The sequence below is a fragment of the Neltuma alba genome, unplaced genomic scaffold, assembly GCF_004799145.2.
Source record: "Neltuma alba isolate B1F8T4 unplaced genomic scaffold, ASM479914v2 tig00002475_pilon, whole genome shotgun sequence".
NCBI classification, from domain to species: Eukaryota; Viridiplantae; Streptophyta; class Magnoliopsida; order Fabales; family Fabaceae; genus Neltuma; species Neltuma alba.
The window spans coordinates 1-27,217 of NW_021632873.1; the positions used below are offsets into that span (position 1 = coordinate 1).

The 27,217-nt window shown below is 36.3% G+C and overlaps 5 protein-coding genes across 6 annotated transcripts in view; 4 read left to right on the top strand and 1 right to left on the bottom strand.

Annotated features, from left to right (window-relative positions):
- The first annotated feature begins 604 nt into the window (after positions 1 to 604).
- LOC114729323 (uncharacterized oxidoreductase At4g09670-like) lies at positions 605 to 3,213 on the top strand. Its single transcript, XM_028916314.1, is given in 3 exon segments — positions 605 to 680; positions 683 to 1,065; positions 2,238 to 3,213. Coding segments are annotated over 3 exon segments (1,146 nt in total). The 3' UTR covers positions 2,925 to 3,213.
- A 1,662-nt stretch (positions 3,214 to 4,875) lies between these two features.
- Positions 4,876 to 7,463, top strand: LOC114729355 (geraniol 8-hydroxylase-like). The gene is made up of 3 exons (XM_028916354.1): positions 4,876 to 5,474; positions 5,569 to 5,955; positions 6,761 to 7,463. Exons 1-3 carry the CDS (start codon positions 4,980 to 4,982, stop codon positions 7,370 to 7,372), a joined length of 1,494 nt encoding a protein of 497 aa, XP_028772187.1. The 5' UTR covers positions 4,876 to 4,979; the 3' UTR covers positions 7,373 to 7,463.
- Positions 7,405 to 27,217, bottom strand: part of LOC114729332 (laccase-15-like) — a 31,185-nt gene continuing 11,372 nt past the window's right edge. Inside the window, exon 8 of one of the 2 annotated variants that reach the window (XM_028916326.1) lies at positions 7,405 to 7,421. The gene's annotated coding sequence lies outside the window, so the exon portion shown is untranslated. Of the gene's footprint in view, positions 7,422 to 25,283; positions 25,616 to 27,217 lie in introns of those variants that run through there. The other variant, XM_028916333.1, reaches the window with a different exon arrangement.
- Positions 12,466 to 14,664, top strand: LOC114729363 (cytochrome P450 78A7-like). Its single transcript, XM_028916362.1, has 2 exons — positions 12,466 to 13,482; positions 14,044 to 14,664. The coding sequence occupies exons 1-2, from the start codon at positions 12,466 to 12,468 to the stop codon at positions 14,662 to 14,664; spliced, it is 1,638 nt and encodes a 545-aa protein (XP_028772195.1).
- On the top strand, positions 22,768 to 26,102 carry LOC114729346 (laccase-15). Its single transcript, XM_028916345.1, has 6 exons — positions 22,768 to 22,991; positions 23,168 to 23,319; positions 23,411 to 23,649; positions 23,747 to 23,875; positions 23,975 to 24,919; positions 25,646 to 26,102. The coding sequence occupies exons 1-6, from the start codon at positions 22,878 to 22,880 to the stop codon at positions 25,774 to 25,776; spliced, it is 1,710 nt and encodes a 569-aa protein (XP_028772178.1). The 5' UTR covers positions 22,768 to 22,877; the 3' UTR covers positions 25,777 to 26,102.

A 27,217-nucleotide genomic window follows, 5' to 3' on the forward strand; every position in this document is an offset into this window, starting at 1 on the left:
ACATATGTGGCATCTTTATAAAATGGAGATCCAGTTCCACTTCTATGCCTGTGTGTGTGTGTGTGGTTTTTTTATAATTATTCAGTTGCAATAATCATCCTATCTTACAGAATTAATAATTAAGAGTAGCTAGCTCATTAAATTTATTATAAATTAAAAAATAATTTTACCTCTATTTAAATCTATCTCACTTCCTTATCTTATATCCAACATGTGCTATCATAAATAAAGATAAAATTGACATATGGTAATTGAGTGGAGTATCTTCTTAAGCTGACTTATATTATGAACTAAAAAATCTTTTAAGAGGTTCCACAAAAAAAAAAGGCTTTTAAAAGGCATTCTATATTTTGGGTAACTAGCCCAATCTTATGGCCCATTGCAACCCAAAAAAAAAAGACGATGTGACGTGGCAGTTTGTGAGTGAGTGCGACCAGTTCGGCCTTTCAGCGTCTCTCTTCTCGCCCGCGCTTTCCCGAAACGTAAAACCGGGCCCTTTTAATCCAACAGCACTGACCACCAACACTTGTGGCAGCAACGCATTCACTCTACGATTTCTCTCCACCACTCTCCTTGCTCTGCCTCTCTCAACTCCCAAACTCCAATGGCCGAGACCACTATCCGATTTGGCATCCTGGGCTGCGCTGACATTGCCCGCAAGCTCTCCCGTGCCATCACCCTCGCCCCAACGCCACCCTCTACGCCGTGGCCAGCCGCTCCGTCGACAAAGCCACCGCCTTCGCTTCTGCCAATGGCTTCCCTCCTGGCTCTAAGATTTACGGCTCCTACGAAGCGCTCCTTGACGATCCCGACGTCGATGCCGTCTATGTGCCGCTTCCCACTAGCTTGCACGTGCACTGGGCCGTCCTCGTCGCTCAGAAGAAGAAGCATCTGCTTCTGGAGAAGCCTGTGGCTCTCAACGCTGCTGAGTTTGATAAGATCATCGAGGCCTGCGAATCCAATGGGGTGCAGCTCATGGACGGTACCATGTGGATGCACCACCCTAGGACCGCTAAAATGGCAGAGTTCTTGTCCGATGAGCGTCGCTTTGGTCGACTCCAAAAAGTACGCAACTTCAGTTGGCACTCTGCTATTTTCTATTTTGTTCCGATTTCGTTGAGACTTAATTGATATCCATGCTTGATGAAATGCACTTCTATCACTAGCTGGCATTCTTTCGTGTTTGATGTCTAGCTTGGAGCTAATTTCCTATTCGGGTCATTTGGAGGAAAAAAAAACAAAAGCTTAAGAATATAAAAGGGCTTCACAAGATCTATCTCTCGCTTGGGTTAAGGTCATAATATAACACTAGAAAGTATGTTCGGTACCCCCATCGTTTTTATGTGTGATTTTCGGTTGAGATATGATGATCCAGACTGGCAAGAACATCTATCGATTTGTTTTGTTAGGCACAGGTATATTCCTATTAGAGGCAAAGGCAATCCTATTCCGGACAATGTTAAGCACTAAATCCAAATCCGGTGGGTCCATTTGATTTGATTATATTGAGCTAACATGTTTAGAGATTTTGTAATCAGCAGCAATCTGAGTGGACGCAAATCCAGTTGGTCCATTTTTCTTGTTCCAACCCCATTCTTAATTCTAATTCTGTTACGTGCTTATCATCATAACTTATTCCTGGACGTTATCATTACTGTCTTATGAAATTTGATGGGTGATTCGCAGTTTAGTCGTCAACTTTGTTTATGTGGGTTATTGAAATTTGGGATCAGAAAATTATCAAATTCTATTTTAAAAAGTTAGGTTCATTATAGGTACTTCATGGTTTAAGTTGCTTTCACTTTGCTGCCTTGTGGTTCCAGAACTCACATTATTATGCTACCCTGAGGTTTGTCCTGTACCTATAACACTGCCCACTGCATTTAATTAATTCTTTTAAATCTCAAATTGATATATCCGAATCTCACGATTTCCCCTGTTTTCGGTCATTTCATCTGATCTAATTCTAATTGATTCTCAATATCCTGTGGCCCTTCTCTTTTTAACCAAGCCCCACATTCCCCAAACTCTTGGCTAATTGGCTAATAGAATTCAAACACCTATTGCCCTAATTCCTAGATAAGTCACCCCATGAAACAATGGCATTTTAGACTGCAGGATCGGTTGTTCAGTTGTTTTCTGGTTCACGGGGCAATTTAGACTCCTGGCCATTATAGATGTGTTTTATGTTTTGATTGTTTTCTTTTGCTGAATGTTGTCTCATTTCTATCTTAAAGGTACAAACGGTGTTTGCATTTGGTGCTGATCCCGATTTTCTTAAGAACGATATTCGTGTGAAACCAGATCTTGATGGTCTTGGTTCTCTTGGCGATCAAGGTTGGTATTGTATAAGGGCAATCCTGTGGGCTGCCAACTTTGAACTACCTAAAACAGTTATAGCCTTGCGTGATCCTCAGCGCAATGAAGCCGGGGTAATATTGTCTTGTGGAGCTACTCTGTACTGGGAAGATGGAATAGTTGCAACCTTCCATTGCTCCTTCTTATCACATCTGACAATGGATATAACTGCTATCGGGACAAAAGGAACACTACATGCTCACGACTTTATTATCCCTTACCAAGAGAAGGAGGCTTCATTTTCTGCAGCTTCAGAATGTAGCTTTAATGATCTTGTGACAGGATGGTCTGAAGAGCCAAGCAAGCATATAGTAACCACAGAGCTGCCTCAGGAGGCCCAAATGGTGAGAGAATTTTCCCGTTTGGTGGGTGATATCAAGTTTAAAAGTATGAAGCCTGAGAAGAAGTGGCCAACTATTAGTAGGAAAACACAGCTCATAGTGGATGCTGTGAAAACTTCGATCGAGAGGGGTTTCGAGCCTGTTCATATTCAGGAGCAAGCTTCTGTCTCTGGTTTATCTGGACTTGATTATCTGAAGAAAAATCTGCTGGGGCAATCTACATAAATAAACCATTCGGAAAATGATGTAATGTCTAACTACGTTCATTTCTGTCATCCTTTCAACAAAGTCATTGATGTTGATTAGGTGAACGGAAACAAATTCTTGTTTGTGAGCTGAAGTGTATTGGGTTGTTGAAATCATGCAATGTTGTTCCTTTCTCTCTGATGAACAACCAGTTTTTTTTTTTGGCGTTAATTTAGTCCTTAAATTTTACTTTTGTTTGCATCAATAAATTCACATGGCAAATACTTGTTATTGTAGGCAATTGTTATGTATGCTTGATCAGAAAAAATGGGTGGCATTTTGGTCATCACGTGACTTGTTTTCTTGATCTTTCCATGTTCCCTCTTTCCACATTCCTGATATTCTTAGATGGAGATTCAAGGAAACCTCAAACAAAACAATTCTTCCAACTGTTATTGAATACTCCAGAGACTAGAAGATCTGGATCGAAAGACTTGAAGCCACGAAAGTGATAGTTAAGACTAAATGATGGCCATTATGTCTGTCTCTTTCTAATTTCTACGTGTATGTCTGTCCCTATTCCTATTCCAAGCCACTTTGCATTTTCTCTGTCACTTTGGAACCGATTAAATGCCATTGGGTTTGGAAGAAGTGGGCATGGAGCTCATATGGTGCCGGTGGCTTGAAATCACCCATCTCAAAAGCAATGTTGTGGTGTCCACCTGAGTGACTTGTCTCTAAATGGTATCCAATGGACACTCATCTAACCCTGGAATGTGACTGGGCACTGGGGAAAAGCTTGAACGATGTCTTCTCAGAGTATTGCATCTGGAAATAGTAATGCGCCATTTGTTTCAAAAGCCCTTGATCATATGCCTAATTTCCATCTGGACTTTGAAGTGAGGGTGACTATTTTCCCATTCGAAATTTCCGAAGGCCCAGTCTAGACGCTCTTGTTTTTTCAGGTGAAATTAGGATATTTTCAACTTATATTAGATTTGAGACTAATCCGTTTCAGGTTAGAAGCAGCCTTGCTAATAAGTCTTCTTTTCAGAATATAAAACTTACGTACCTTGTTTTTTTTTCCTTATAAAAGTGAAGCCGCTCCCTACCATATTAATTAACCGCCGTCTCGAAATTCTTTATTTGACCCCACTTTTCTCCCGTGTAAAACGGTCATCCAGTGAAGGGACAACCTAATTAATGAGATGCAAAATTCTAATGTGACATGAAAAGAAATAAAACATATTTATATAAAAGCTCTATCTTTTTGAAAAATGATATCTAACGTGTTTAGATGGAATTAAAATTATAATTTTAAAAATAATTTTATGGTATATAAAATAATTATATAAAAAAATTTATCTGAATTTGAAAAAAAAAATACTTTTAAAAAGTATTTTTATGATACTCAAACACTCCGTAATCATGTATTTCAAACCAAATCGCAACGTACACAGACCGTGGCCTATTTAGGATCACAATTAAAATAAATAGTTTTATGTAAGTTGAGATAAAAAAAATTTTACATATTTATTTCGTATTTCGTAAGTCACAATTAAAAAATTATTTATAAACCATTTTAAACTGACCCTGTATATTTATATATGTTATACATATTACATCTTATATGTTATTTAATGAAAATTCCTTCATAATCCAACTTCTTCTCAGCATAACCTATCATTGCTATATTTCTTCCCTTCTTACGTTGGCTTCCAGTTAGTAACCAAAAACTATAGACGGATCGGGTAAGAATTTATAAATCGTGGCTCCATGATCTGCGAATGATCTTTCTAAAATTTGTGTGACAAATGTGCCTCTGCAATTGGAAGTCATTAAAAAAAAAATGACAGATGGGTAAGCTGAAACAATGATAAAATATATCGTTATTATATTATATAAAAATCAATGCTATAGAATTTCTATTTATCTTTTTCTTTGCCGGCTGTTTTTCTTGTTCTCTTTTCTTCCCCCCTCCCCTGACTTGTTTCGTTTTCCAACCGCTCCCAATCCCACATGTGAGGGAATTGCTTATACACTAGTATAAAACACACACACACACACGGAAGACCCCAACAAGAGATCATAGTAATGGAGCCACGCGCCGTGCTCTTGTCCATTGCAGTCTCATTAGTCATAACCTGGCTTTTCTTGAACCGCCGACGATGCAAAGACCGGCCACCTGGTCCCATCCCCCTCCCCATCATCGGCAACCTCCTCCAGCTCGGCCCTAAACCTCACCAATCTCTCTCTGCCTTAGCCAAAACCTATGGCCCTCTCCTCTCCCTCCAGCTCGGCTCCGTCACGGTGGTCGTCGCTTCCTCTCCCGACGCCGCCAAGGAAATCTTCCAAAAGAACGATCAGTCCTTCCCCAACCGGCCGATTCTCGAGTCTGTTGCTGCTCAGCCCAACGTCAACGACACACTCGCTTGGGCTCCCGCAGACAACAGGTGGCGCAACCGCCGCCGCATCTGCACCACCCAGATATTCACCGCTCAACGCCTCGACCTTCTTCAAGACTTGCGCCACCGTAACGTCCACCAACTCATCAAACACGTTCAGAAGCGCTCCGCCACAGGAACTCAGGTGTTTAGAAGTTAAAATTAGTGAGTAATTTAATTTAATTTTGTTGTGTCTGAATTTGTGACTGACCGACAGAAATATTCCTCTTGACTGTAAGGTGGATGTAGGTGAGCTTGCATTCGCCACCATGTTAAACTTGGTTTCGAACACTGTCTTCTCGGTGGATCTGGTGGATCCAGAGTTCGAGACGGCCGGGGAATTCAAAGAGCTCGTGTGGAGGATCATGGAGGACGCCGGGAAGCTGAACCTCGCGGACTATTTTCCGGCGTTGAAGAGGTTTGACTTGCAGGGTGTGAGACGCCATGTGAGGGTTTCCTACGAGAGGTTGCATGAGATATTCGATGACCTTATCCAGAAACGTTTGAAGGAAAGAGAGGACTCAAGTGCTCTGCGAAATGGCGATTTTCTGGATGTTTTGCTCGACCATTGCCAGCCGGAGGATGGATCAGATTTCACTGTTGAAAGCATCAAGCCATTAATTCTGGTAAGCATCATATATCAAACATTCACATAAGTTGTTTGGTTATATATGCAAAAAATTAATTATAAATGGATATAATGTTTATTTTTCACCCATATAAATATGTTTAATTATCCATGGATTTAATTTTTTAAAAAAATATATGTTTATTTATTAAGTTAATAATGGAAAATCTTTAAGATAGATTTGGAAGGCATAGGGCCCAGAGACTGGGAGGGTGATATGATAATAACTTAGGTATAAAGTAACTACGTATTATAATATAAGGTATAAACTATGTCTATACAAAGTATATGACGAACCCCGGATGGTTCAAATGAGGTTGTCACTTTGAGCACGGTTCTCCGTTTAAGTTTTGTTTATAGAAAAAATTATCGTTGACAAGGTTTATAAATGTGATCTAACTTAAATTAAAATTTATATTAGTCATATTCCAGCGTGAGTTGTGAAATAAGACGGTATTACACACACAAAAAAAGGGAAGACTCGAAAGTAGTACGCACACACGTGGTATAGCATGATTGGGGACAAGTGCCATATGGTCTCATGATTGACACATAATTGCTCAAGCCAAAAGAGTAGTTGAATTTCTCCATGTAGGCTAGCTGAATATTGAGATGATTGTTTATAGTCAGATGGAACCAATATATATATATATATATATATATAGTACTAACTACTCCACAAGATTGTGTTTTTAAAACTGTTCCTGTTAAAGTAATCAATAATGTTCCAAATATTCACAGTTCATAACTAATATAAAATATAAAACCGATACCCACTGACAATAATCTGGGGAAAAAAACAGGATTTATTCATTGCTGGGAGTGACACCTCAGGATCAACCACAGAGTGGGCAATGGCAGAGCTTCTTCGAAACCCAGAAATAATGCGAAAAGCCAGAACAGAACTTAACCAAGTGATAGGAAACAACATCGGCCAAATCAAAGAATCAGACATCCCTCGTCTTCCCTACATCCAAGCAATTGTTAAAGAAACCCTAAGGCTTCATCCTTCAGTGCCTCTTCTATTGCCTTACATTGCAGCAAACGACGTCGTTGTGACTGGCTACACCATCCACAAAGGGGACCAGCTCCTGATAAACGCATGGTCCATTGGCAGAAACCCATCCTACTGGGATAACCCGACGTCGTTTCTGCCAGAGAGGTTTCTTGCTGGGTCTGCCCCAGATTTTAAGGGCAGGGACTTTGAGTACCTGCCATTTGGTGGGGGAAGAAGGATATGCCCAGGCTTGCCCCTGGCTAATAGGATGATTAGCTTGATGGTGGCCACTTTGGTGCATTCTTTTGAGTGGGACCTTCCTAAGGGTATGACTCCTGAAACCATGGACATGAACGAGCAGTATGGAATCACGTTGAAGAAGGCTGTCCCTCTTTGTCTTGTTCCTAAATCTGTATGAATCATTATCAAGGGAATATCACTATATATATATATATATATATATATATGTTTGCTTGCGTCTGTATAAATATATTCGGATCTGCACATGCCTTTTTTCTTTTTTTTTTTTTTTTTAGTTTAAAGCTCCTTAATTATGAGTTATGAGAAATTAATTAAATGTTTTAATGCGGCAGTTAAGAGGTTTGTTGGTGATGTGAGGTTTTTTATACAAATCAGCACCTCTATATATAGATAGACTGTTCTACAAATTATTCAACCATCTAACTAAAAGCCTCACATTATTACTCGATTTAATAATTTGAAATTGAAATATTACTCCAGGGATAGAAAGACAGATAAGTACATACTGATTATTTTCCTTTAACAATCACAGAACTGATTATTGAATCGCATTTTGATCAATAATCATACTCATAACAATTATAAGCCGCCATTAATTAATAATAGCCATTTAATAATAACATATTGGGAATCATCAAGTATGCAAGCCACCTAATAAACCATTAACTCTGTGTGTGTGTGTGTGTGTGTGGGCCTTAACCATAAGCCTGATTTTAGGAGATCTTGTGGCTTTAGCCCAATTTTTAGGACCCCTGCATTGAGCTTTTCGGATTGAACAGCCCATGTATATAGGCTCTCATTTCATTCCCAAAAGTATACTTAGACCTTCAATTATTTTCAATTTGAGGACTTCATTTTCTTGACCTTTTTGGGTTATGTAAGAGGCTCGCATATTCCCTGGCTAGCTAATAGCTTCTTTTAAATTTTTTAATTTTAAAAAATATAGCGAACAACTTCATGTTCTTAACACCATGGATTCACTTAACAAGATCTCTTTAATTTATAAGAATCAAGATCTCTTTTTTTTTTTCTTTTGCCTGATATAAGAATCAAGATCTCGATATATAGTACATAGTTGCAGTACGTTTTAATCTTAGAAATATTTCTCGAGAAGTTATGATCACTTCAAAAAAAAAAATTGCATAGCAACGCAACACAAAAATACGGGTTATGAAATCTTTTTCACCTAACGTTGACTGGGGAAAAAAAATCGCTTCTCCAATTAATACTTCTGAGGGGGGAAAAAACCACTTTAACCACTATTTAATATAAAATCTATATACAAAGATTCATAAAATATGTCTTTGTCCTTCTTGTAATAACTTCCCAAACAAAAATGACATATCATGAAAGACGTGTAGTATCCCTTGATTAATTAAACCATTTTCATGAGAGTTCTTTTTTTTTTTTGGATTATTTATAGGAACTCGTGATAGGATCGCTACCTGCAAAATATTTGATAAATATTCAATGAGATATTGAGATCACGGGTAAAGAGAAGAACGGATGTGTAGAAAAAGAGATGCCAGTATACTCAAAATATATTTATATGAAGTTGATGGTCCACCTATTCAGGATATTATAAAAAGATGCTATCAGTTTAACATTTATTAACTTCTCTGAACATACGATCAGAAGTCACAATCCAATCTCGCATTAAAACGTCTCTAATTTTTTGAAGAGGATTTGAAAGAGGATGATGAGTATGAGAAGATTGGTTGTAGATGAGCATGGATGCTTCAATGGAGTACAAATAGCCGGTAGCTTTTAACAAATAGTATGTCCTTTTAGGATACCCAATAGCCCAGTTAAAATGGTCCCGTACGCTACAGATGTATAAATCTAAATGGTTCTATTTAACAGTCACATAACACATCATTCTCTTCTTCACTAAGCTACTGTAAATATTCAATTGAAAAACGGGATTCAGGTACATACTTAGGATCGAGAAGAATGCTTGGAACAATTTTAAAATATATATATATTGAGGCTCATTAATTGAGTGCTCGGATTCTGCTCTGATTTCCCTCAATTTAAGGTTGTGCATGTCAAGGAGGGGAAGGGGCAAAAACCGTACGTAAATACTAATAAATTAGTGCCGCATTACCTTTTCCCTAACTTTTCAGACAAAAACTATGACTCTGCTTCATACAAATTCTAAAGAGATTAAATTGATACACATGTCTGCACGCACCCACGAGCACATATGTGTGTTTTCCCAAAATGGGAAAATAGATTTTCTGTGCTAAAAAATAGTTTTTTTGTGTGTAAATTTTGGTGGAAAAATTTGCAAATGTATTTTTTTTTTTTAATTTTGTCCTTGTTCGGATAAACTTGCGAGATTTGCAATCAAGGATGCCTTCCACAACCCATAAATTCACGAGGGATCTTTGGATTTTAACCAATTTTTTTTTAAAAGAAATGGATTGAGAAGATCGCACCCACTAAGCTCTCTCGAAAATTTCAGTTTCCATCTCCCTATAGTTTTTGTATGGCAAATCGCAATAAATAAAACATATATATAACTGAAATAACTTTATACTCACTTTATGAAACACATAAATTAATAGGGAATGTAGTTTTGATCGGAAAAAGAGCTGACTTTTTGTGTTATATTAACATTAACCTTCTCCTAGAGATGCAAGCTTAATTGAAACACTAAATATGGATTAACTCTATAAACACACTAATCAAGGCCACAGCTCACAAGGGTATCACGTCCGTTTATATTGTTTTAAACTTTGATGCGCAATGTCTTGCGGTTGAAGCATATAGTACTATATATTCTTATTCTGATGACAAAACGAATCATAAAATTCGTAACATTATAGTATTCGAGATATTTTAGGCGCACCAACGTGGATGTCTGGAAACCATGCATTGGACTTGGACTAGTTTATTGAAATATTTTGGAATGCGTTATTTGATGTTGGAATATGGATCAACACGTACCTTTCTGTCTTGCAAAAAAAAACTCATAGGTCGTATATACTTTTCCTTCTAAGATATATCTTTCTCGTATGGCCAATCATTGTTATCTACTTGAACACTAAAAAGATAAGGGATTTCTGTCCGAATTTTTCTTGTTATGTGCTGTCTAAATTTAACATTTTCACAAATCTTCTCTAATGCCCTTTCTGAATACTCGACAGCAAGTATTTTTTTTCCCCTGAAAAAAGGAGCTATTAAAATTTTTTTTAGTTAGAGAATACTAACTCCAAAAATCGACGTTGATATATATTACGAGCATCACAAGCTAAGAATTGAAGACGTACGTACATGTTCACCTGTCCAAAGATATTTTGGCAGAGCCAAGGAAGGTGGCAAGGAAATTATCGTAAGTAGCAGCTTATGACTCCTTTTTATATTCAAGAAATTATTGTTTGAAGAGGAGACGACTTTTGAAATGTGCTTGAGGAAATGATGCAGTGTGGGAAAATCACATGTTCATTCGTTGAATATATATATTCCTTTGTTCATATTTTCTCTCCTTAACTTATAGTAATTTAACTTCATAATAATATACACGCTATAAACTCATCGTTGTGAATTTAATGTTCAGTATGCCTTATCAGTGCATCATCGGTTTCTTTGATGTGCGCAGAATGCAGAAAAATAAAAGCCTTATGCTGTGCTAACAATCCCATGAGTCGTAATGTGTGCTATATGTTTGTTAAATTACTTTAAGATTAAATTTAATCCAAGTAAGGTGGTCTAATATCAGATGCTGGGGCTGTAATTAAGAAGACGCGAGATGATCGGACGTGGAAGGTCCAGAAAAAAGAAAAGGGCTGACGGGACGTGATTATCTAGAGGGAGGACAAGTGGACAAGGCGCATGTGGGGGGAGGAGATCACGTGACAAGGATCAGGCAGCACGTGGAGGCCCGGGCTTCCCGTCCCGCTCCCCTCCTCTTTCCGTTGTGGGATGCGACATTCGTGGCGACCCTGCCTTGCCGCCGATATTCAATTCTCTGCTCTAATTAATTACTTATCAATCTTCTCCGACCATTAATTTTTTAGGTCGGTGACTTTCCATGTGCTCCTCATTATTACTCCTTCCATAACCTTTAACCCCCGATCCTCTCTTCTCCCATTAACTGACCCATGACATATGCGGGTGACAAGTGTCCCGTCGCATATACCATATAGTTTTCCATAGACTAAGTTAGGTCAAATTCAAAATAACTCTTAAAAATAATTTCTTCATTCATATAAATTCATATTCGATAACTCGCACTTAAATAGCCAAAAACCTATATTCACTGAGAGCAAAGCCTGCTAGTTATATATAGTCATATTATATTTTGCCTCCAGATGCTTCTAATTAATAGTTTTGAAAACATTAACGTCGTTTTTACTTCAAAGTGGTATGCATAACCAGTGGAGATCTGGTCTAGTGAAAATGGCTAATCTATCACAATATAATAAATAAATGTTTGAATCTTTGTGGTGAAAGATTTCTATATTCAGTAATCCATAATATGTCAAATACGATTATCTCCAATAAAAAAAATAATTATGCTTAGGAAAAAAACAAAGTGGCATGCGGCGTAATGAAATAGGTTGGGTCTAATGAATAGAATTGGCTTTTCTTTAGGCTGTTGTAATTTGTTGATTTTTTTGGTTACTAAATGATATTTCCCATTTTCCAAATATAAAGAGTAATAATTGCTATAATATTCATTATATAATAAAATAAAAATAATGAGGACTAAGAAGAGGACGAGATCTTGGATGGATACATTTATTCTTATGGTTTTTTGGAATATAAAATCATTTTTACTTTTCTTTCTTCGAATCCATAAAGTTTATTTTAAATGCATGCATTGTAAAATATTGTTGATAAAACTAATTATAATGGTGACTAATGTTAACGGGATTTTTTTCAAAATTAAAATTACTCAAATCATATACTATGAGATTACCAATATTATAAAGACAGATTGAACAGACTAATCCTTTGAAGCCCCATCCCGTTTGCATGAGATTAATTAACTGAGATATTCTGTCAGTCTTTATTATTATTAATCAACAACATATGTATTTTTTAATATAACAATATAAATTATTCCATTTCTGCGATCGATGACCAGTTTTTTAACATCCACGTGTACCTCTGACCTTATTTCGACGCAATTCATGCATGCACTAGTATTTATACCAACGTTGCCCAGCACTCTTCACTCAAATCATTCCACTCTCCTTCATATTCACCAACTCTCGTGCCTTTGTTCTTTCTTCATACCAAATGGCCTTTTCTCCATCATCTTCTTCGGACACAACCTGGTGGCTCTTCACACTTCCAGCCATAACAGGAACCCACCACTACTCCCATGACACTTTCCTTCTCTTCTTCGTCCCTTTGCTTCTTTTCTTATTAGGGTTCCTTTCATGGACTTTCTCTTCTGGAGGCCTAGCTTGGAAAAATGGCAGGACCATCTTGGGTCGGGTCGCTATACCAGGACCCAGAGGTGTCCCTATATTTGGCAGCTTATTCAGTTTGAGCTACGGCTTGGCTCATCGTACTCTTGCTTCTTTGGCTAACTCCCTAGCCGCCAAACAGCTCATGGCTTTCAGCTTGGGCTCAGTCCCGGCCGCCATCACTTCCGATCCTCACATAGCACGCGAAATTCTGACGTCACCCCACTTTGCCGACCGCCCCGTCAAGCAATCGGCCAAGACCCTCATGTTCAGCCGAGCCATTGGGTTTGCTCCAAATGGCTCTTACTGGCGGCTGCTCCGTAGGATCGCCTCCGCTCATCTCTTCTCACCGAGGCGCATTGCCGCCCATGAGACTGGCCGTCTCCTCGACTGCTCCACCATGTTACGAGCCATAGCTGCTGAGCAGTCCGAAAACGGCGTCGTTGCCTTAAGGAAACATCTTCAAGCTGCGGCTCTTAATAACATCATGGGCACCGTTTTTGGTAAAAGATATGCGTACAATTACCCCCATAGCTTTGACTTGGAGGTTAAGGAACTGCATGAAATTGTGAGGGAGGGGTTTGAGCTGTTAGGCGCATTTAACTGGTGTGATTATGTGCCATGGATGAGCTTGTTTTATGACCCTTCTGGGATCAAAGAACGGTGCAGAGATCTTGTTCCTCGCGTGAGGAAGTTTGTGAAAGGCCTCATAGACGAACACCGATTGGCTGCTTCTTCATCATCCAACAAGCTTTGTGATAGCTCGGACTTTGTGGATGTTTTGCTATCCCTAGATGAGCCAGACGAGAAGCTCCATGAAGATGACATGATTGCTGTTTTATGGGTTTGTGCTCTCACCTCTCCTTCTATAATAATGTCAGAATCAGTTTGGGTGCTCATTACTTTAAGTTGACATATGCTTGCATTCTGGAGAGGTGCGTGTGTATATGAAAAGTGAGATTTTTAGATCTAATATCTAAGTGTAGACCAGGTCAGTTTTTTTGGGATCAAATTAAAAGTAGACCTTTTGGTCAAAAAAAAAAAAAAAAAGTAGACCAGGTCAATTTGAAGACGGATAAGTCAATATATATACCTCGGTTTCTCCCGAAATTTAGGGTCTTAATCATGGAATTAATTTGGGATTCAAACCTACTTTTATAGAGCAAAGTGAGCACTGAACACTGAACACTGAACACTGAATCTCCATATAGAATGTGTCAATTTTTTTTTTTTTAATAAATGTATCTTCCCAAGAGAATTGTAAATTGTATTAAAAAACTCAAAATATTCATGTGATGTTCTTACAAGCTTTAATTTTTTTTTAATTCTTTTTAACAGAGACTATTTTTATTCTAAATATCATTACCAACCATACAAGTATTGGTTTTCTTATATGCATGTGCAGGAGATGATATTTCGTGGTACTGATACAACGGCACTTCTAACCGAGTGGGCAATGGCGGAACTGGTTCTGAACGGACACGTTCAAGCGAGGCTCCGCGAAGAAGTTGACGAGGTTGTGGGAGACAAAGATGACGTCACCGATTCCGACGTGGCGAAAATGCCCTACCTTCAAGCTGTCATGAAGGAGACCCTGAGGGTGCACCCACCTGGCCCGCTCCTTTCGTGGGCCCGACTCTCCACGTCAGACGTCCAGCTCAGCAACGGCATGGTGGTCCCAGCCCACACGACTACTATGGTGAACATGTGGGCTATAACCCACGACCCAGAGGTGTGGGACGATCCATTAGCGTTCAAACCAGAAAGGTTCGTCCCAAGCGAAGGAGGAGCTGACGTGGACGTCCGAGGTGTTGACCTGAGGCTCGCACCGTTTGGAGCCGGGCGAAGGGTTTGTCCAGGGAAGAACCTGGGGCTCGTCACTGTGAACCTGTGGGTGGCTAAGTTGGTTCGCCAGTTTGAGTGGATTGAAGGCCAGGCTAATCCAGTTGACCTAACAGAGCAGCTTAACTTATCATGTGAGATGAAGAACCCTCTCAAGGCCGTGGCCATTCCTAGGGCTATTTAATGAATTAGCGCTAGCCAACACAAGAATACAATACCACTAAAGGTTTGCGTTGATACAGTTTTATAATTTATGGATGAAGAATATATATATATATAGGAGGAATCTAATTTTCCCCATGGTGTATGAGGTCAAAGACTATGGTTTTGTTTTAGTTTGAAGTGTTGTATCATGAATATCATGCACGGACTAAATAAGGGGGCGTTTATTAATTTTCCTCCAAATGTTATATATACTGTTGTGTGTTATGATTCAATGTTATGAATATTATGTGTTTTACGTAAGCAACACGTGCATGGCTGTTCTGGATATTCCTTGGAGACAGGCTTATTTCTGCGCTCTGGCATCAGCTTCTTGATCCTGATTTTAATTCACATATGCAGACCTTTTTCTTTTTTTCCCCCAGACACAGATACCTTAATCTATATATATTACATGGATCTGGTTCTTTCCCTTATCAATATGTGTCTTTTTATTTATTAATGACACAATAATTTAATCGAACAATCGCATTTCAACAATTAATACTTCCAAGGATTTGATGACACAGATTTTACTTCATATACATGCGCAGGAAAAATGTCATCAAATTAATTACATGAATTGAACAAATTCTCTAATTCTATCAAATGTCAGCGCCATCCAACAAACCCAGAGAACTAAATAATGAAGGAATAGGAAATAATAAAGGATTACAGTAAAAGTATGATCAGATAAATTTGCTCTTCTGGCATTTTTCACATCGCAAAGAACAGAACGTTCTCAACTACAGCATTCACAGTCCGTAGAAGATAGGAAGTTTTACAATGATTAAGGATGGGAATAAATTAACCTTAGTGATCGATCCCATGTGATGACTGGCCATGCGTCGCGTTTACGAACGGTAGTTAATTATCCAAACTATATGAAGATCAAGATGAAGTCCATGATGGATCCCTTGATTATGTATATGGTCGGCCCATTATAAATATCGAGTCCATTATCTAAAATGGGTTCTACTTTAGATGAGTACTAAATGTTGTACTATTCTGGCATGATACTTTAGAAACTAAGATGTGATATGTCATAATTTGTAAAAATTTTAAAATAGAAGTACTATATATATTACCTCCGGTCCTAATTATAAGACCTTATTTGTAGACTACAAATAAAGTCTTATAATTAAGATTGGAGGTAGTATATAGCAGACTAAGTAACCCAGAGAAATAGTATGATGTGAAATAAGAATATCAGAGTTTTAGTTAAACATGTGCTTGACATTTTTGATATATATGATGAGGTGCCTTTTGCTTTTACGAAGAAAGTGGGGGACAATATCATTGAGAATTCATAAGGAGAACGAAAACAAAACGAAGGATGGAACAAAGCTGTCAAGAATTCACTCGGCCAAGGAACTGCCTGGGGGGCCATTTCTTCAAATGACATAAAAAGTTAATTAAGGAAAGAGAATTGACATTACCACATTAGCATGTTACGAGAATGCAATTTCCTTCCAAAAACAAAGGAAGCTCATGAAAGGACGAAAAAAACATGTTCCCAAAATTTTGATATTGTTTGGTATATGGATAAAAGGGAGAGATCGAGGGAGAACCTGGATACACACACACACACACCATTATTTAAATTATTACGAAATTTATTTTGTCCAGCCACTTCAACAATCGTGCTGTGAAGATAAAGTTTTCGTTATTAATAAAAAGAAAGGGGAAAAAAAAGAATAATATGCCAAGGTTGATGCTTTATTTCTTCGAATACGAAGGACGAAGTAGGCTTCTGCCACTTAGAGACTAATTATGGAAAAATGCATCGTATACCATGGACCGAAAAATACATTATTAAATTTGCCCTACGTCATAAGATATTTTCATTCCTAATATTGTTTTGTATTCTGATAATTCCCTTCCATTTCCTTTCTGATCAATTGCTTCATATACATCCACTTCTCCTGGAAAGTCCTCGCGGGGATGCAACGTGAATGAAATGAAAGGTAAGCTGAGAAAGCTAAAAGACAGAAGAGAGAGACGTGCATTAATAAAGCCGTCTCTCTCTTGAAGATGATGATGAGGAGGAGGACTGGAGGAGTTTGTTTGTAACATCTATCCGGCGCACAAAGAAAATGATGGATGATGACCAAAACGAGCAGTGGGTATCTCTACAAGCCAAAAGGCAGTTTAATTCCAACATGAAGAGAAAAGCGACCTCACAGCCTTTCCAATCAGTTGACGTTCATGTAACAAAAATGCAGGTAATTAAGTGATGCTATAGCTAACTCCGCGTGAAGTGATAAAGCACTTTAATTTTAGGTAAATTCCAGTCAAACAAAGCCAAAAGAAGGACCACAGCCAGCTTCCAGTCAATTCTCCATTATCATCACAAATTTCACACTCTCTATTTGTCAATTATTCCGTCGATTTTAAATATAGAAAAATAAATGAGGAATTTATATTGAAAAAAAAATAGTTAGGTTAGGAAAACCCTCGTCTCTCTTATAGCGCATCTTTTAGAAATAATTTTTTATTCCAAATAGTATAAGTTACCAACAATTTCATCAATTACCTTCCCCCCTCATTTTTCCCTTCTTATTAATTGACGTTTATAGTTGAAAAAAATTAAATCACCTCATTTATAGAGGGACTAATTTGAAAAAAATTATTAATGTATGATATATTTAATGCATTAATTGTCCCTTATTGATATGTGAGAGTTGGTTGGATGTGCCTGTGCTGGCTTTTATAAAATACCTCTTTTAGTTATTTGTATTGTATATTATTACTCTCTCGATAAAAAAATTTTAATATGCTTAATCAATAGGAAAGTTTAGAAAAAAATTATAAATTGTAAATTTGAGAAATATAATATATTGAGATCTTATAGTTAAGATTAAAACAAATTTTTGTATTAGCACTAATATTTAGAATTAGGGAAATTACTAATAGATGTCTCTACTTTTGAGATTAACCTCTTTCTCCATTTAATCCATCAAAGCAATATTTATTTTCCATCAAATCTGATATTTCTACTACCGTCTGTATCTATTAAATACAATTATTAGTTTTAATTATGAAATGATTATCCAAATTGATCCAACAGCCTAAATTCATTGCACATGATTTAAAAAATTTGGAAACTAATGCAGGGTTGGTGCTACCGGATCTTGACAAATGCAATGAGAAAAATGTTGGGCAGGTCGAGTTGTTGAGGTTACATTAATGAGTAGACATGTGCCGTTGAAATTATGATTTTTCAAAATTTGAATCTCCAATTAGTTGGTATTATTGTTGTGATTATATATAAGGTATGCACTTACATTTACCAAAAGAAGAAACGCTTTATTGAATGAAGCCTCCACGACATGAATAACATGCTAGTATGAAGTTAGTATAGGGACATCAACATTGCTTTATAAATAGGAAGTTGTAAATTCCCACTTACTAGTATATTATAATTCTACATCACCTCAATATATATCCTCTAATTAAGTAGTATATTTATGAAAAGGAAAATAAATAAATTGCAGGAAATTTTTCAGATAATATATTATACTACTTCTGATAAATATATTATCCTAATTATAAGAGTCAGTTGATAAATATGAGTAATACTGCGCGGAGGGTGTTGACGTGAGGATGGGGCAATATATTGGGTGTGACCACGCGCACTTGTTTCCACCGACAAAAGCAATAGGAAATAATTCACGTGCTATATTCTGGAATGATCTGTCCCCCCGCAACACCGGAAGCTGTTATTGTCTCTTATCGTTTCTTTTTGTAGGTTACAATTTTATTTTTTGAATCCCTTAAATTTGATATTATTTTAATTTTAATTCTTAAAATTTGAAATACTTCTTAATCTTTATAGCCCCAAGTTTCATGTGCAGACAGAACGCAACCATTAATTATATTTTCTTAAAATTAATTTTTGTGTGCATATAATAATCCCTAAAACTTTACTGTAAATTATATCCATATCATCTTTTTAATTAAACTTTAGGATATGTGCAGATGAGTCGTAAACGTAAAAGTTCAGGAGGATTCATTACGGAGTTTTAAAAATTTAAAAATTATATATGTAACAAAGTTTCAGAGGAGTTCAAGTTAAAATTGACATCTTCTGGTCAAAAAAAAGAAGGTAAAATTGACATCATAGTAGAAACTATTGTTTGCCAAAACATCGAGCAAGAGAAAAATATTAATTGAAACAAAAAGAAAGTGAAACTTTTATTTGTCAAACTGATATTTAATTCTGCCAGAATCAATGATATTGCTTTTAATCTCATAAACATAGACTTTAGGCATTGTAGAGTTCTGGCTAGCTAGCCTAGCTGGGACCAGAGCTTTCGATTAGGTGAAACTAATTAATTTCGTCACAACGTCCCCCGCCATAGATTTTAATATCATTATGTCCATTAATATTATACTACAATACTGGTTTCTATTCTAATTATAAAAACTAGTTGATTAATTTAAGAAGATTAAAAAAATAAATTAAGTTAGTTATTTATAATAAATAGGTGTTGTCTTTCTTATTTATTAGTTACAACACCATTATTAGAAGGACCATCTTTACAAAAAATGCATAAATATGAGAGACAAAGTATATTAAAGTTCTATAATTAGGACCAAAATAAAATAAAGTCAAACAAGATCTTATATTAAAGACCGGAGGTAGTATTTGATTTGTTTGAGAGTATTTGCTTTCAACTATAATTTGATCATTCTTCAAATTATTCAAAGTAATTGAATTAATTTAAAAGTAATTCTAAAACCAACTTTTTGTTGTGAGAGAAAATTAACAAAATATTTGTCAATACAAGAGCATCGTTGAAGAAAAAAGGGAAAATCCCAAAAAAAGTCTTTGGAATATGGGAAATGTCAGATTGGGTCCTTAAATTTCGAAAATGACAGAATGGGTCATTGACCCAATCTGTCATTTGTGAAATTCAGGCGAATTGACAATTTTGCCCTCATTTATTCATTCACTACAATAATTCAAGGAATCACTATAAGAGTTTAGGTGTTACCTAGATTCGTATAGCGAATAACTATTCACTTTTTCATAGTCAGGTGTCTTGTTATTAACTACAACTAATGCTGTAATCACTAGAACAATGTAAGCACTACCTAGATTTGTGTAGAGAATAACTAATTTTTTCATAGTCAGGTATCTTATTATTGTCAGGTACCTTATTATTAACTACAACGAATTTTGTAATCACTAGAACAGTATAAGCGTTACCTAGATTTGTTTAGAGAATAACTACTCACTTTTGCTCAAGGGTAAAAATGTCAATTCGCCTGAATTTCACAAATGACAAATTGGGTCAATAACCCATTCTGTCATTTTCGAAATTTAAGGACCCAATCTGAAATTTGGTATATTCCAAGGGCTTTTTCTGGGATTTTCCCAAGAAAAAATTAATGCTCAGAACATTTTACAGTCTGACTTAAATCTAAAATCATGAGAATTCCTTGTATAATACGACTCGTAGTAAACGGGAAGTAGTACAAAAACTGGTTTTTTTAATAGAAAAAGAAGAGAGGTTGAATTGGGAGGCGTAAAAGTTCAGGAGGATTTATTACGGAGTTTTAAAAATTTAAAAATATATATATAATAAAGTTTCAGAGGAGTTCAAGTTAAAATTGACATCTTCTGGTCAAAAAAAAAAAGTTAAAATTGACATCATAGTAGAAACTATTGTTTGCCAAAACATCGAGCAAGAGAAAAATATTAATTGAAACAAAAGAAAGTGAAACTTTTATTTGTCAAACTGATATTTAATTCTGCCAGAATCAATGATATTGCTTTTAATCTCATAAACATAGACTTTAGGCATTGTAGAGTTCTGGCTAGCTAGCCTAGCTGGGACCAGAGCTTTCGATTAGGTGAAACTAATTAATTTCGTCACAACGTCCCCCGCCATAGATTTTAACATCATTATGTCCATTAATATTACACTAGAGTATTGTCTTTCATCTTAATTATAAAAACTAATTGACTAATTTAATAAAATTAAAAAAATAAATTAAGTTATTTATTTGTAATAAATAGCTGTTATCTTTTTTAAAATATTCTTATTAATTAAGTTTATTAGCTACAACACCATTTTTAGAAGAACTACCTTTATAAAAAATACATAAATATGAGAGACAAAGTAGATTGAAATTTTATAATTATGACCAAAATAAAAATCAAACGAGATCTTATATTAAGGACCAGAGGTAGTATTTGATTTTTTTGAGAGTATTTGCTTTTAACTATAATTTGATCATTCTTTAAATTATTCAAAGTAATTGAATTAATTTAAAAGTAATTCTAAAACCAACTTTTTGTTGTGATAGAAAATTAACAAATATTTTTCAGAAGAAAAAATTAATGCTCAGAACATTTTACAATCTGACTTAAATCTAAAATCATGAGAATTCCGTGTATAATACGACTCGTAGTAAACGGGAAGTAGTACAAAAACTGGTTTTTTTAATAGAAAAAGAAGAGAGGTTGAATTGGGTGGCGTATGTCGGCTACCAAAAATGTTGTTAGACTTTATATTCTATGCTGCTCTTTTTAAAGAAACGACAAATACCACACTTCTTTGAAAAAATGATGAATTAGTTATTTATTAAGTGGTTGACATTACATTAATGAGTACATATAAGACTTGTGCCGTGGCGTTACTGGCCGAGACAATCAAGACCAGCACCCTCGAGTTAGTTTTTGCAGTATTTAACCAATCATATATATCAGTCAATTTTCTGTTAACGGTTCTAGAACAAAAAACATCACACACACATTATATATCATGCATGTTAAATATATATATTGATTAATAACAATGGCCAAATTAAAAAATTACTGATCTTTTTATTCTTTTAATATAAATATATTTTTTATTAAAATATTTCTGTTTTCATATTTATTTTTATATGTCAATGAATTATTTTTAGTATCATTTATACATTAATAATCCCAAATAAAAGCTTATTTATTACTCCCTCCGTTCCTTATTATAAGAGACATTTGATGCTTATGGCATGTTCCTATATATAAGAGACACTTAAAAGTTGTCTCTACTTTTTTGTGTTAATTTCCTATTTTACCCATATTTATTGTCTCTAACTAACACTCTCTCTCATTCCTACTCCTCTTTCTTTTAATAATTTACCATTGTTTTCTCTCATGCTCTCTCTCCTTATTAATGAAGGTATTTTTAGAAAAAAAGTTATACTTTTTACATATTAATTATTCTTAATTAATTTTAACTGTTTTTTTGATCAACGTAATTTTGTTATTCGTCTCTTATAATAAAGAACGGAGGGAGTAATTTGTTCCTGCATGGTGCCATGGTGCTTATCCTTTTGTTTGGCCAAAGCCAAAATATCTATAGGCAGGGGCATCCATGCATGTATATATACTTGGAGTTTGGAAGAGCAAAATCAATCTCGGACAATTAATTTATATTAACTTATTTTGAATAATTTTTTCTTATACGAAATAAATATTTGAGAAGAATTTTATTTTACGCAATATAAAATTTTTATAAGCGATTAAAAATCAAACGGATACTTCATATATTTTCACAGCGTTCACTTTTTTAATACTAAGCCGCTTATTTCTTTTAGTATTTGGTGTCTCTTAATTAATCTGTTTCCCAAACTTGTACATGAAGGGATGATGCTTCGCCTTCAAAGGTACAATTAGAAAAGACAACACATGTTCCATGATCTAAACGCTGCCACGTCAACCTGAATCAAAAGTTTTTCTCTCAGATCCATCCATATCACCTTCTCCTAATAATGGAGGTATTGTCATACTAGTATTTATTTCTACTGTATTTTTATATATGTAATGAGCGAATAAATACATGTATATGGATATAACAACTAACAACGAAAGGCTGTTTCACATTAATATGAAGCGTAACATAAACTCACCGTACAATGACGCATGAGTACGTAATAAGAATTTATGCAGTCACGGTGACGATGAAAAAAGAATTGCCGTAAATTTTATATTATATATATATATATTGATTGATATATACACATCAAGGTGGGCGCCATTAAAGGTGGTCTTACTGGCATGTTTATATATATCATTTTGGCCATCTTGCGTTTTGTGGCAAAAATCTCTCATACCGCAAGTGATATTTTCACACATCAGAAAGGAGCAGCACTATCTTCGGCAGCAAGTAGTGGTCACTACTCTTCGTTTTCCTGCAGATGAAAAGATCGATGTGGTATTCCAATAATAAGCTTATCTTCTTCTTCATCATTCTCTGGTTCTTCTCATTGGGTGGCGTATATTCTCAACCATTGAAACGATACAAGTTCGTTGTAAGTTCCACAACATCTCATTATCCATTAATCCTTTTTTTAGTGTTATATCTACACACACACATAGAGACACAGACACACTCATTAGTTATAAGAACAGTCGTGTTCTCTAACAGGGCATCATTATTATATTATAGCTGTCACCCTATTATTACCTTAACTGGTTTAATTTGCAGGTGAAAGAAGCTCGATACACGAGACTCTGCAGCACAAAGAATATATTAACTGTGAACGGACAATTTCCGGGGCCAGTTATTAGTGCTCAGAAGGGTGAAACAATATATGTCGATGTTTATAACAGAGGCAGAGACAACATCACTTTACACTGGTATATACTATTTATCTTAATCTCTCTACGCACTTTCTGTGATGAGAAAGGCGGGGAAAAACAATAAAGTTCAAGTAAAATTATGTGGCAGGCATGGAGTGAAGCAGCCGAGGAATCCATGGCCGGATGGTCCTGTGTACATCACACAGTGTCCGATACAACCGGGAGGGAGGTTCAGGCAGAAGGTGGTTTTCTCTACAGAGGAAGGAACCTTGTGGTGGCATGCTCACAGTGATTGGTCCAGAGCCACCGTCCACGGCGCTATTATTGTTTATCCCCGCCGTAACTACCCTTTTCCGAAGCCTCATGCGGAGATACCCATCATCTTCGGTATGAAATTAAATCACTACTTGTCAAATAATAATCACCAAATAGTTCGATCCAAAACGAGCTTCGAGAGATATATCACTCTTTTGTGTGTTTGCAGGAGAATGGTGGAAGAGTGATGTGAGGAAAGTGTACACGCAGTTCCTTAGATCAGGAGGATCTCCGAATGACTCCGATGCCATCACTATAAATGGCCAACCAGGTGACCTTTATCCTTGCTCCAAATCAGGTGAGTGGTCATCAATCTACAAGCAAAACTGTGAATTTGATGTAAGGCTAGGCACCTAATAATAGCAACAACATTACGTTAATTATCTGCAACATTCAGGAACTTTCAAGGTAAATGTGGACAAAGGGAGGACTTACCTTCTTCGAATGGTTAATGCTGCAATGAACCTGTTCCTCTTTGTGTCTGTCTCAAATCACAAGCTAACCCTTGTGGGGACAGATGGAAGCTACACGAGGCCACTGGTAAGGGATTACATCACAATAGCTCCGGGACAGACAATGGACTTTTTGTTACATGCCAACCAGAAGCCTAATCGTTACTACATGGCAGCAAGGGCATATTCAAGTGGTGTTGGAGTTCCCTTTGACAATACCACAACCACAGCTATTATTCAGTACAGTGGCAGATACAACACATCTTCGTCTCCGTCGTTACCCAAACTTCCTTATTATAATGATACAGAAGCAGCTTTTAAGTTCTATAGCAGTATTAGAGGGTTGCCGGAGAAATTTCCTCATTTAATCCCAGCGAATTGCTCTACCAACATAGTGACCACCCTGTCCATAAACACGTTTCCATGCCGGAGAGGCCAGACCTGTCAGGGACCCAACGGAACTCGATTGGCTTCGAGTATGAGCAATATAAGTTTTCAGAACCCAAGCATTGATATACTGGAAGCTTACTACTACCGCATTAATGGAGTGTTTGGGACGCGATTTCCCATGTTTCCGCCATTGATGTTCAACTTCACAGCAGATTATTTGCCGATGGTTCTGGAGATACCCAGGAGAGGGACGGAGGTGAAGGTTCTGAGGTATGGTGCAACAGTCCAAATTGTGTTTCAAGGCACAAACTTGGTTGCCGGGATCGACCATCCGATGCATCTTCATGGATTCAGTTTCTATGTTGTTGGATATGGAAAGGGGAATTTCAACGAAAAAATGCACACCAAGGATTTCAATCTGATTGATCCTCCGCTCGTGAACACCGTTGCTGTACCCAAAAATGGCTGGGCTGCTGTCAGGTTTGAGGCGGCCAACCCAGGTATAATTGGAATTTTATTTATTTTACTTTTATCAATTAGTATGTCTTTTTTATTTTAAAACCTACATAAATCTCTTTAAAATATAATTCGAGAAAAATTCAGAGGAAGCTAGCATCAGCTGGCGGGTTATGTCCTTTTTGGGTTTCAGAAAAGTTTGTGCGCTTGTTTTGAAAACAAAATTAAGGTTTGAATAATTTAACAGAAGTCACGAGAGATTAATGTAACTATTTTTTTACTTTGAAAAGTAAATTTTAAAAGGAAAAAATTCACTGTACTGGTCAAAAAAAAAAAGAAGAAAAAACTCACTGACACGCACACTTGAAGACTGATATATTTAAAGTACACTTGTTTTTATATATTTGATCCAAATAAAATTCATTAAAAAAAAAAGAAGTTGAAATCTCCTGCAATATGGAAGCGTAAAGCCTAGAGACTAAGAAAGTCAATGAGGCTGACCCAATAGTGGATCCTACTAAAGGAGTAAAGTCCTATCCGTTCGGTTACTCTGTCATTATCTACTTTACTACCAAAGAATACTTTCACTTGTTAATCTCTAATAAACGCAAAAATATGCTTTTCTTTTTGGAATAAATAAGTGTATGAAATACGACATAGAACTAGCATAAATGATAGGCAAATTTTTATTTAAATTTATTGTAAACATAAAAATTAGCATATATATATATATATATATATATTCCTGATGGGTCTTGTGCGCATGACAGGGGTATGGTTGCTGCATTGCCATCTGGAGCGGCACATTGCTTGGGGGATGGAGACTGTGTTCATCGTGAGGAATGGGTTAAGGTCCAATCAAACTTTGCCTCCTCCCCCACCTGACATGCCACGCTGTTGAGTCCTTTTCAGACTTTTCAAAGTGTGTGAAAAATGTCTCCACAATAAGATTGATGCTTCCCCCAATATAAGTTCATCACAATGCAATTTGATTTACAAGGTTGTTTCTCATTAAATAATCGGTTTGAATGTATAGGATTATTCGATGCTTGTCGATATCTCAGAAACTTTGCCTATTTGATATAAACTGTGTTTTGGACGTAAATTAGTAGTTCATGATTTGGGATTATGATGATGGGAAATACGAGTGTGTACCGTGTTTTGTAATAACTTTCTCTTTGCTCAATCTCTCTGTTATAAACTTTTGATAAATTTCAACGTCAATAATTCAAATCGAATGGTATCATAGCGTAAGAGAGACCCTAACTTTACTCGTGTCAGATTGTGTTCACCTGTGTGGTTACAAGTTGTGAACAGATCGATAATGATGACCAATTCTAACAGTGAGTGAATGACGTGGTGCTCCAAAACTAATTAATTAAAGTGACACCCTGAGGAAAGAGATAGAGATCAGGAAGAGGAAGCAAGGTAGGTCTTTCTTAATTATGGAGGGACCCATGTTCTTAAAAGCAAGGCTAATCATCTTTCTACTTCACCCATACTTTGCCGGACCTTGTAATCCCAACCTTACCAATAATGTGCCCGTTTGTTTTAGCGTTTCCACGGACAAAAAGTAACTTACCAGGTCAAAACGCGCGATGGAGCAGATTGAAGGAAGCTGGGAGTGTTTCTTATGGCTTAAAAACAATTTACCTTCTGAATAAAAAGTCATTTAAGTCATAAGCTAAAATTTAGAGCTTATCACTTTTGAGAAGTGGAGAGAGAAGATGAAAAAAAGTTAGGTCCCGCTTCTTTAAAATAATTTATCTTAAATCATATTATACTATCTTACTTATATTCAAACTTAGACTTATCTTTTTTCAAGTACAAAATATATCTAATTTGTAAATATTAAAAAAAAATTTTTTTACCAGCAATAATAACGAAAACTAAGACATTCTACACTGCCTAAAAGATATGGCACTCTATAAATGGCAATGCAGCAATTAATATATAAGCATAATATTTAGTGTTTGATAGGCTAAAAATGAAAATATTGTACCTAGGGGTTGGTATAGCTCTGAACCTGATGGCGATCGTTAGTTCTCTGCTCTTGCACCACACCTCAGAATCTTAAGCTCTGTCTCTCGCAAATAAGCCCATATGAACAAGATGGCTCACAGAAGGGGGTCGATGAAGAAAGAATGGGAGAAGCTTATTATCTAAACGAACCACTCGGGTCCAGCTTAACTTATAGCATCCTGTACGTTCTTGTAGTGCATCAAGTGTGAAGTACCAATATTGTACTGCATTTCTTCATTATGCAAAATTACACATAAGACCCTGGAAGAAAGACAATGAAATTAAACTATAAAGGACCAAGAATTCATAAATTTATTAGG